The sequence below is a fragment of the Brienomyrus brachyistius genome, chromosome 19 (genome assembly GCF_023856365.1).
Source record: "Brienomyrus brachyistius isolate T26 chromosome 19, BBRACH_0.4, whole genome shotgun sequence".
Taxonomy (NCBI): Eukaryota; Metazoa; Chordata; class Actinopteri; order Osteoglossiformes; family Mormyridae; genus Brienomyrus; species Brienomyrus brachyistius.
In genome coordinates, this window is record NC_064551.1 from 536,565 (window position 1) to 548,176 (window position 11,612).

An 11,612-nucleotide genomic window follows, 5' to 3' on the forward strand; every position below is an offset into this window, starting at 1 on the left:
CTACAGTACATTTAATGATACAGTAATCATGGCACCTAAGAAAGGGAGCAGCGATAGCAGCAAACCAAAGAGGAAAGTACTGAGAGTGAGTGTAGAACTTAAAAAGGAAATTATAGTGATACTTGAGGGTGGCGCACGTGTGTCTGCTCGCGTTTCAGAGTGTGGGATCGTCACTTATTTCATGTGTGTATTAGTTTATTATTGATTGTCAATGCTTCTTATCATTAAGTAGGTAGGTAGATAAGTTTAAATAAGCAATCAAGTCGGGGTCTGGAACGGATTATACTCATTTACATTATTCCTTATGGGGAAATTCGACTTCACAGCATCATTTGATGTCTCACAAAACTTCTTCTCACACAAACACACGAATTAAAGAAATGCTTTAATTATGAAATGCAAACCCTAGTTAAAGCACTATAGAAAAAAAAAACGATTCAAAGGAGACTTCAATGCATAATCTTTTTTTTTTTTTTATTTGCCAGGATTAGAATGCATTCATGTGCACATATTTTCTTCTTAGTTTTAATACTTGAACTTTTCAAGGTAGTGCATCCTGCTTCCACAGCAGGTCACCATAAACTGACTGGGAACGCGAGGATGGCACAGTACAGAGCAGGGCAATTTAAAGAGGAGGGGCCACCTCTGCTTTGAGATTTGTTTGTTTGCTCTCATGGAGAAAAGATCAGATCAAGAGGTAGTAGAGAATCCAAACGCAACCATAAAACAACATAGATGCTGGAACCCCACAGCCACCTCCCAGCGACAGTGACCGCCGCAGACACTTGGTACAGTTCCTGTTTGATTCCAGATTCAGTACGACATGTAACCTTCCTTGATCCTAAATGCATTTTCAACCAACCATTAAAAAGAGGAGGGAAAAAAACCCACACCACTGATTAAGTAAAATTCATTCAAAGGACAATTTATGGAGCACACCAAAGAGTGACCTCAAAACAATATTCTATTAGATTTTGTTTTGTTAAACATTCCATTAGCTGGCCACGGTACACAGAATAATGTGTTTGCAGTTTTCTCATTCTACTTGGTCATGTCCATCAAAAAAGTAGAACATTTACAGAGTATTTGTAGAATCTCCCTCGATCTTAGGGCCGCAAGATGCTCACTGCATCAACCAGAGCAGACAGAAGGACGGCGAGAACAGAGCACCATTCCAAAGGGATCTCAACACGGAGGAACAAACACACACACTGCAATGGAACTAATACCTGGCCCATATCTCTGTAAACACACACTCGCATACTCACCTCCCTCACGCACACACTTCAGCTCAAGGGATAAAAATGAAAAAAATGCATTAAAAATAAATTCCATGATATTAACTTTTTCTTGTTCTTATCACTTGCTTTATATTCTGTGTAGTTCCCTCTTCTTATTACTGGAGTTTGTAAAATCAGGAGTAAAAAGGGCCCATCTGTTCCGCTGCTGCCCACATCAATCTGATTGTATGACCTTTTGCGTCTTTTATGTTGAACTCTGTATGGGCAACTTCACAGACCCCGACCTCCAGTGCAACTCTGAGTGTCTCACCTAGCAAGTCTGCGTTGAGTCTTTTTATTTATTAAATTCCTAGCTTCCATTTTCTATTTGTCGTTGGCTAAGAATTCTGTTCCATGAACCTGAGTCCAGGCTGGTGAGAGAGTGGCGGTGGGGGCTGGGTGGGGTGAGAAGGGCGAGAAAAAAAAAAGAAAAAAAAACTGCAGGGGTGGAGGTGTCGGGGTTCAGCGCAGCCACAGTTTCAGTCGTAGTGCATCCACCCCGTTTAAATAATAGCGGAAGAGGCGCTTGTCCCTCACAAAGCCCAGATTCTCGTAGAGTTTCAGCGCTGACTTGTTGGTGATCTCCGTTTCCAGCACTACCTGCAGAACAAGGAAAGAAAAACAAACATGTTTCGAAATGACACACAGCAACTAGCCAGTTAAGAAATAAGACCCAATCTTACAGAAACACAGAAATCCAACTTAAAGTAGAGTACTATTGTTACATGCATAGCAACATGGGAACGAGCCCTCAGAGAGACGGAAGCTGCACCTCATCGCAGTCGCCGTCGACCATGGCATAGATCGCGTTCTTCACCAAATTAGTACCTGAAACAGAGCCGCATATACCATGTCAAAAGAGACAGGGCAGGCACAATAGACAGCACCTCTCCTGGTCACGGGATGGATCTGCACAAATATGTTGGGTCTCACCAATGCTTTTCCTGCGAAACTTGGAGTCCACAGCGAGCATTGCGATGTAGCCCCGACGGAACATCTTCTTGTGCATGTCCAGTTTGCACACAATGGCGCCCACACATTCGCTATGCACCATAGCCTGAGGAGCACAAACAAGCCAGCCGATGACGGGGCACAGCCAGTATCATCCACTGGCAGCAATCATACGCAAACTCCACGACAACAGCCTGCAGCTCCACCAATAACAGGCAGCTGGATGCTCCTTAAGCCGTCATTAAACAAGGGAACCAAACAGATTACCTGTGGCATAATGCTGCCGAAACCAGCAGGACTGGGCATTCAGAGTGAAACAAACTTTTTCTGAATGGTTTATGGAAGGTTTATCCCCAAAATTACCGGAGTTTGCTTGCAACCCATTGCCAGACTAATTATCATCAGACTGGACCAGTTACCTACACAAAGTAATTCACCAGCAAAATGCGCATATGCATTCGATAAACATCCCAAACGGCTTCCTTCTTTTCATCCACAAGTTAATGTGCACTATCCACCTTTATGCATATTTTCACTGAAACTCACAGGATGTGCACTGTGCCTATCTAAGCAAGTCTTTAGTTTGAGATGTAGGTATTTGGTAATTGGCTGGCATTATGGTTGTCCAACACAGGCCATATCTACCTCTGCTTTCATTTTAATATACACACTAGCTTAAATATGCAGTAAAGAACTGGCAGCCTTCATATCTGTGGTTCCTGTAAAACACAATAATTACTTTTGCAAATGGCACAAATCGGTTTTAGACTTACAATTTCAAAAATTCGACAGAAAAAAAATCTGTTTCAGTAGCTGAAATGGATGAGTATCTGGACAAAAGCCCACATTACACAGAGATGTCACTGAAGTGTCTCAGAATGTGCTGGTTAATTTAAAATCCTGTCAATTTCTCCACCTGTTGACTGTTTGAAAAGAAGTTGTCTGCAGGTGCACAGCAAACACAAACATGCCCGGAGGGGTACACAGGGTAACTGGGGTAAGTGGGGCACACGCTAGGGTTCCCTTCTGGTCCTGCACTCCTTCCCATGTGAATTGTGTGCCCACCAGCTTTCTAAGCCAGTCTTTTTCTATTAATAAAAAGCACCATTAATACAATACAAGCCTGATATGTATGTTTTCATAAATACATTGTACTTTCAATCATAAAACATTAATAGTTCATTGTCTTTTTTCCTATCATCTTAGCTTATCAATAACACTTCAGCAAAAAAATGTGCCATGCCTCGTTTAACAAGACTGCAGAGACAGCTAAAGTGAATTAACTGGGAATTACTGGGAGATACCCTGAATGCATGACCAGTCACACACACTTCTCCCAGTAAGGAGCACGTGTGAGCCACAACGAATACCAGGGCAGACACTCCATGGCGATGTTTTAGACACAACTCTGTCCTGCGCCAATAAGCACAGAAGACACGAGAACCACAACCACTCCGAACGCATGAGATCGCGAAGGTACGATGTTAGCGCTACCAGGCTGCGCATGTGCAATACGCTAAAGCGCAGCTTCACATGCTACTATAGTGAAATTTAATCTCTGACTTTACGAATTAGGCCACGACAGAAATCCTCAAGGCATGACAGTGAAATCTTTGTACTAATATCAACGTTAGCCTGCGTCATCTGTATTATTTTGCAAGCGAGCGATTACCGATCCTGGTTAAAGACGTCAGATATCTGTTGCAAGTATGAACAATTATAATATAGAAATCTGTCAAATGGATACATAAAACGACCTTTAAAAATTCTGATATGGATTTTTTCCCCTCAGTTTGTTTTCACTAACGTTACACTGCTAAAAAGGTTATGACTTCTCCCCATGCCTTCCCCAGCGCGAAGGACCGGCCCTCCATACGTACCAGAAAGCAGAGCTGCGGCCAGTTGTGTATGAAGTACCTGTATGTGTAAATGGAATAGGGCTCGGACAAGTCCTTGGTGATTAGCCTCATTATGTCTGGCATCTGCAACTCCGACTCGTATCGTACGTATCGGATGTCGTCGTCGCCCTGCCCTCCTCGATCGGGCAGAGAATTTAGGCTTAGTCTCTCCATGTCCAACACAGGCGTGTTCCCCGTATCCGACTCCACGTCGGCCCGTCGTACTTCGGCTTCCTCCCCATCCTCTGTTATCTTTCTGTCTATAGACGTAAGGTTATCAGTCCTAACCACCCCGTCTCCAACAACGAGCTGGTTTGGGCGGCCATCAGTCCTAGAAATAGTCGGCATATTCTTTATGTTGTTGTTTGAATGGGAGGAAGTGCTTTTTGAACACGAGTTGTACTCTTGACCGGTACTATTTCTGTCGCAAAAATTGTTGTTCTCTACATTGCCTTCCCTACCCTCGCCGGGCATCGAGGGCTCTCCTGCGCACTCTGGCGTTCTGTGAGCCGGATGATGAGTATTAGGGTTACTGTGGACGTCGTTCTGGTGGATGACGAGGGGGTCGTCCTCTGTGCTGCCGATTAAGCCGTTCAGCTGCTGCGGTTGCGTATGTGTGTGGAAGTGCATGGCTGCCGAAAGGGAAAACAGATGATTCCGGTTCGCTTTATTCGCTCCTTTCCCATCACACGTTTGCGATTGTCTTGTCACTGCAGCTGAAGTATCTGCTCGCCCGCACCCCCGATCCTCCGATTCCACGCACCCTACAAATCCACTCCCAGCGAAAGGTAGCATTTCAGCCGGGGATGCAGGCAATGCGCTACTAGGCCCAGACGGCACTTCAGCCATTCCACTTCATTCAGATAAAATGTAGACGAATGAAAACCAGCGCGTATAAAACTTTACAGCAAGCAGGCTGCGGCTAAAGCCTTAGCGGTACGTATAAAGACAAAAATAAACAAGTATTTTCCTCTGGTATCTCGGTTCTGCTCTTGTCGGGTTTCGCCTGCCCTCTTCGCTTCCTGCTCTCACTGCCGGAAAAGAGTGCTGCAATGAATGTCAGTGCAGTTACCAGGCGGCGTTTTACGACAGTTAACGTAAGGCAGTAGACGGAAACCTAACGCCAGAGGAAAATGTTATATTCATTTGTAGTATGGAAGCACCACGTCTGGCAGGTAGATAACGGGATATTTCATATCTAGTTTATACATTAAATTGTAGGTATATCATAGTACATTGTAAGTATATCAGAGAATCTTTGTAAAAATTTAAAGTGGTTAATCTGGAAACTACATCTCGCTATTAAATTATTATTATTATTATTATTATTATTTCCAATTATAGAGTCCCTCCTCCTCTTTGTACTGCGAAAGTAAAATTGGGGTATACCGGTTTTCTCTCGGTCGAATAACATGCAGTCAGACTGATTAGCGTCTCTAAGTTGCTCCTTGTGGATCCCCCCTGCTTTAGACTGAAGTCCCATTCCGGGTCTTATGCCCTAATCAGGGTATTAAAAGATGGTTGGATAGTTTATTCATTCGACTTCGTCGATTTCCCCACTAGATGGAGACAAACACATGATACTCGTGGCCATAGGTGGAAATTAGCAGGAGAACATTTTAAAATGGATTTGAGAAAGCACTGTATGAAATAGTCTTCCTGCTAGTGTAGTGCAAGCTAAAACCCTGGGTTCCTTTAAATCAGAGCTAGATAAGATTTTAACAACTTTGAGCTATTAGTTAAGTTCTCCCCAAATGAACTTGATGGGCCGAGTGGCCTCCTCTCATTTGTAAATTTCTTATTTATTTTATGTTCTTCAGATAGCCAGCTAGCTGTCACACAAGGCAGCAGCCACTTTCCATCACAGGGAATATAAGCAGAGGCACAGCTACAGCACAGGCAGGGCCAGTGACTGTGGGCCCCCAAGCCGGCGGGGGGTCCCCAAAAGCAGCCTATTACATAGTAAATTAGAACGACAAATCTGCTTTATTTTATCTGCTGATGTGAAATACTTGTGTTTATTAAATTCTCCTTGTTGATATTATTAATTTAACGTTACACTAAAATGACTGTAATAAAGGTTACCCTGTTGGGGGAGGGTGCATCTGAGGGCCCCATGGAGATTTTTGGCTCAGAATCCCTAGAATGTCCACTGAACATAAATAAGCCTCCCATTCTCTTCAGGAGCGACCGGTGTGGGAGGGCGGCATGCTAACCAAGCCTCCTACCTGCTGATAGAACCCAGAAAGTCCGATTGACCACAGACACATTGCCAAGAATGGGAAACACGCCTGGGGTCCGAGCGGAAGCTGGACACTCTACGCTGAAAATATGCTTTCATTCCTCCCAGGGACGACTTGGAACTTGTCCCAAAATTCCACAAGAGTGCATGAGAAGCAGTTCTCCGTGTGGGAGGAGGGCGGGCTCCTCCGAGCAGCATGGCCTATGTATTTCCAGGAATACAAACACCAGATGTGAGGAAGCAGCAGGCTAATTTAAATCTGACATGTAATACTGAACACATATCATAAATTCAGCATTAAGTGCTCATGATTTTGTTATTTAGAAATTAAAGTATTTCAAAGCTATTTTAAGTTTGTTTGCTAGTTATCTGAAGCATGTACAGGCTGATGACATGGATGTCTTTATTCTTATTGTACATGTGCAACAAAACCGTGCAAACTTTACCACAGATGCTGAAGTTAAATATATTTCAGATATTTCTTATGAGGGGTGGCATGGTGGTGCAGTGGTTAGCACTGTAAGGGGCGGCATGGTGGTACAGTGGTTAGCACTGTTGCCTCACACCTCTGGGACCTGGGTTTGAGTCTCCGCCTGGGTCACATGTGTGTGGAGTTTGCATGTTCTCCCCATCTCACCATGGGGTTTTCTCCGGGTACTCCGGTTTCCCCCCACAGTCCAAAAACATGCTGAGGCTGATTGGACTTGCTAAATTGCCCTTAGGTGTGGATGGTGTGTGAGTGTGTCCTGCGATGGCCCCCCATCCTGGGTTGTTCCCTGTCTTGTGCCCATTGCTTCTGGGATAGGCCCCGCGACCCAGTAGGATAAGCAGTTTGGAAAATGGATGGATGGATATTTTTTATGATAGATTGTTCTGCAGTCTCTGCTACCTTAGGTTAAGAAACAAACATTTGAGAACAGTTTTGAAGGTTTTTTTGTCTATTTCTGAAAATAAAATTTATTTTTTTAATCTTTAGAAGTACAGGGCATTGCATTTCAGTGATCCTTTCCTGTTCTGTACCAAACCTTCAGACAGATGATACCCATATGTGGGTATCTTCTTGCAAGGCAGAACATGTTTCAACAGCAAGGCATGCTGACCTTTCACAGCTCAGGGTACCAGGGAAGCCGTAAGGCATTCGGAGTAATTTCCCTGTTTAATTATTCAGCTGTGCTGATTAGTTCAGCTACTCTCCCCCACATGATTTGCTGCACACTGACAAACACTAGAATGCACATGGAACAGCGTAACTTAATTATTATGGGATTTGAACATTGTTATGTAATGGGCACAATAGCAAGTTGTGGTTATATGCTTCATCATCCTGCTTGACTCCTATCAGAAAAGGTGCTGGGAAGAGGTCCAGCCCCAGTAATCAAACTATGAAAACCATTGTCAGGATGGTGAAGGCAGCCAGTGACTGGCATGAGCTCCCAGAAAAAGCAGAGACATTAAGCGGTTGGCTAATGTCCCAGCTGCATTTCTTACAACAGCTGCAGATCAACTGGTCACTGCTTCCATGAACTTTGAAATCCTGCCTCATATTTGGTCATAACTCAGTAAAGAGTAAGATGCAATGTCATCTGTGTGTGAGAACATCAAGGGGTCACGTCTCGAGGAAGCGTCCACACACCTGGCCAATTTTGGGACTTGAGGACTTGGGACTGAGTTTGTGTGCGCAGACTATCCCTCTCAATGTTCCCTTACGTCACCGGGACTCTGAGGGTGACTGCCCAGTGTTTCTCACACAGATATGTCAGGGGGCTCCTGCTTGGCTCCTCCCCTGAAGTTTCTATGCTCTCATCCCCTGTGATGTCCCTGGTATCCCCGGGTCAGTCAGGCACCCCTCAGTCCTGCCAGCAAAGCTGAACCAGCAGAGGCTTCTCCTGCGACAGATCTGCATGTCTCGAGGCTCAGTGCTTGCCCAGCTCCAAAGGTGGCAGCCCCACCTCGCTCACCCCCCTCAACTCCCAAAACCCACAAAAACACACACCACATATTAATGGAGAAACGCGTCTCTGACAAGCCATAGCCCTCTCAGAGCTGTGGCAGTCATCGGACAATGGCCTTAAACCGCCAATCAACAACATGAAATTATTTTTGATTTCTTTTTTTTTTAATTAATTTATATAGCAGATATCCATCAGTGGCACAAGCCAAGGATCTGCTGGCCACTCTGTTAATGTCTCCAGTGAAATGTTGATGCAGTTTAATTCTGCAGGAAACACACTGGGGAGCGGAATGCGAGTGCCTTTGGTTTCCCTTTTTAATGTGCAGCCTCCACAAAACCAGCATGATTCTCCAGATGCTGCTGTCTGCCGCCAGAATAGCAAATTTATTTTAAGTGCACTGTGATCACTGATGCACCTGTGTGTGCCTTGCTGTATGCGCTTGGTGTGCATGTCTTGGTGTATGTGCTGGCTCTGTGTGTCTTGATGTGTGTGTGTGCCTTGGGGGTGTGTGTGTGCATTTGCTGTGTCCCGCAGGTCTACATGCCCACAACCAAGGGAAATGCACAGTCAGCATTTTGCACTGCGAGTTGAGAGCAAGACAACTCATCTGAATAATAAATCATTCTTGTTCTTTACCAAGCAAAGCCCAGAGAAAGCGACTGACTCATCAGGTTGCATGATATTTATCAAACGAGGCTTGGACAGCCTCTTGGCTGGAGGACATACAGCCCAGTTATACACTGGAGATGTAAGATTTCCTGGAGGTGCTTCACTCCCACGTGGTGTGGAGGGGGAGCGGAGGCCCCCATGTAGGCCAGCAGCCCATGAGTAGGTGGGTGTAGGCGGGGGGGGGGGTGCAGCAGGAAGGCTGTAAAGAGGAACAGCTGATGAGTCCCCCCCACTGCCTGGGCTGTGACCTCAAGCCAGCATTTAGGCTCCAGTGGAATTTGGGCTCATTAAAGCAGCAAACTCCTGCTCCTCACTGCCGTCAGGGAATGTCCTCGGCCGGCAGGGCTGCACCGCTCAGGGCTTTCGGAGGGGCTGAGGTTGACTGGTGTGATGCTTGTTTAAAGGGGGGGGGGGTGCAGTGCCGCAGTGGGAAATGTAGCTTGAGGTCAGAGTGCAGTGCAGTATGGTGGGGCCTCGCAGGATTCATGAGGGCATAGAGGAAACAGTGACAGCGTCCCAACAATGCCCAGTTGACAGGCAGAGGACATGGCTCTCCGTGAGCCTGTACTGAGCATACTCACTCCGAGGTAAGGAAGGGAGAAGGAGCAACATGCTGTGTGAAGCCCAGAGCCAGAGCTGTGGACTCCAGCGGTCCCCCCACCCCCCCAGTGCCTCAGGCACACTGTAAGTAAACACACACCCTCCCCAGTGTCTGAATGTGGAAATCATGGACACATACATTCATTGCTGCTATTATTACCAGTCTATGTTACATACTGTGGAAAATTTAGAGATGCTAATTGGCCGATTGCATGTCTTTGGACTGCTGAAAATGAAATCACGTGAAACTGAAACAGATGTACGCAGTATTCACTCTGGCTTCAAGATCCTGTATGAGAGGCAGGCACAGTGGCTAGAGGGTGGTGCTCTGTCCACAGTACTCAGTATCACACAGTACTCAGTATCGCTTTAAGATCCTGTGTGTCAGGCAGGTGCAGTGGCTGGAGGGTGGCGCTCTGTCCACAGTACTCAGTATCGCACAGTACTCGGTATCGCTTTAAGATCCTGTGTGTCAGGCAGGTGCAGAGGCTGGAGAGTGGTACTCTGTCAGTATCACACAGTACTCAGTATCGCTTTAAGATCCTGTGTGTCAGGCACGTGCAGTGGCTGGAGGGTGGCGCTCTGTCCACAGTACTCAGTATCACACAGTACTCAGTATCGCTTTAAGATCCTGTGTGTCAGGCAGGTGCAGAGGCTGGAGGGTGGCACTCTGTCCACAGTACTCAGTATCGCACAGTACTCGGTATCGCTTTAAGATCCTGTGTGTCAGGCAGGTGCAGAGGCTGGAGAGTGGCACTCTGTCCACAGTACTCAGTATCGCACAGTACTCGGTATCGCTTTAAGATCCTGTGTGTCAGGCAGGTGCAGAGGCTGGAGAGTGGCACTCTGTCAGTATCACACAGTACTCGGTATCGCTTTAAGATCCTGTGTGTCAGGCAGGTGCAGAGGCTGGCACTCTGTCCACAGTACTCAGTATCACACAGTACTCAGTATCGCTTTAAGAACCCGTATGACAGGCAGGCACAGTGGCTGGAGGGCAGCACTGTGTCTGCACACCACCTTGGCTATGGGTGCCCGTCCCTGCCCCGGACCATCCAGTATGACTCCTGCATGTACCCCTGTGTTCAATGGCACTCTCTATGGTGTAGCTGTGCTCTGGGAGTCTCCCTAACCTGTCGGGATGTGACTGCATGTAAGGGCTGCACTGGCATCCCATCCAGGATCCATGTCCATCTCTGCCCATTTTCAGCCTCCAGACCCCTCTGCTGGACGTAGGGTAATGGAAAACGGTGGATATTTAACTGGAGTTGAGAAATATTAGATATAATATAGAACAAAACAATTGCTGCCAAAAGCACTGCATTAGGTGTCCATTATAAAATATAACATTTGTGTGTATCTGAAAATTTGAGCAATAAATGGGGAAGTGCTAAGTGTCGGCTTTAAATCCCGTCAAATTGGGCAATTTGTGGCATCTTCAAAAAGCTCTGCTTTACACGGTTCCAAAGTTCAATGGATACATGTCATAAATAATGACATGTCATGTTAAACTGGACTTTTACTTTCTGCACTTCAACTATACATCTCTGACCATTACTTTTCACAGGATTACAGTAACAAACTTGACATTGACTTCAATGTGGAAATTGAATAATGTCATTTATATAGAAGAATATTCACCAATACAGGTAGAAATCGTCTGATCCATTGTTCAAGTGCTTCAATGCAGAACAAAAATGACTCCATCCGTGCACCTTGCAGTCACATATCAGTCAGGGTGACAGCAGGCTGGTATATCGCAGAATATTGATTCCATGCCTTCAAATACAGAATTTCATGCTGGCTACGGTGTGCCCTGCCCCGCTTCCAAGTCCTAGAAAACTTTTTCCACTACTCCAGTGTTTATACAAAAAATAATGACACATTTGTAACCAAGGCTACATTTTCATGGAAATCTTACTAGTGAGGCCGAGTGTAATCCCATCTGTGATTCACTCTTAAGCAGTTGCAGATTAACATTACGCAGGAACTTCACACATCCTCCATGTAAACAGTATAA

At 45.6% G+C, this 11,612-nt stretch overlaps 2 protein-coding genes across 2 annotated transcripts in view; one reads left to right on the plus strand and one right to left on the minus strand.

Annotated features, from left to right (window-relative positions):
* The window catches only part of LOC125714377 (histone H2B 1/2), a 105,691-nt gene that overhangs the window by 9,729 nt on the left and 84,350 nt on the right, over positions 1–11,612 (plus strand). The window lies entirely within an intron of this gene.
* On the minus strand, positions 458–5,191 carry LOC125714364 (N-alpha-acetyltransferase 30-like). The gene is made up of 4 exons (XM_048984903.1): positions 4,112–5,191; positions 2,214–2,337; positions 2,053–2,108; positions 458–1,880 (listed from the first exon to the last, which is right to left on the minus strand). The coding sequence occupies exons 1-4, from the start codon at positions 4,976–4,978 to the stop codon at positions 1,743–1,745; spliced, it is 1,185 nt and encodes a 394-aa protein (XP_048840860.1). The 5' UTR covers positions 4,979–5,191; the 3' UTR covers positions 458–1,742.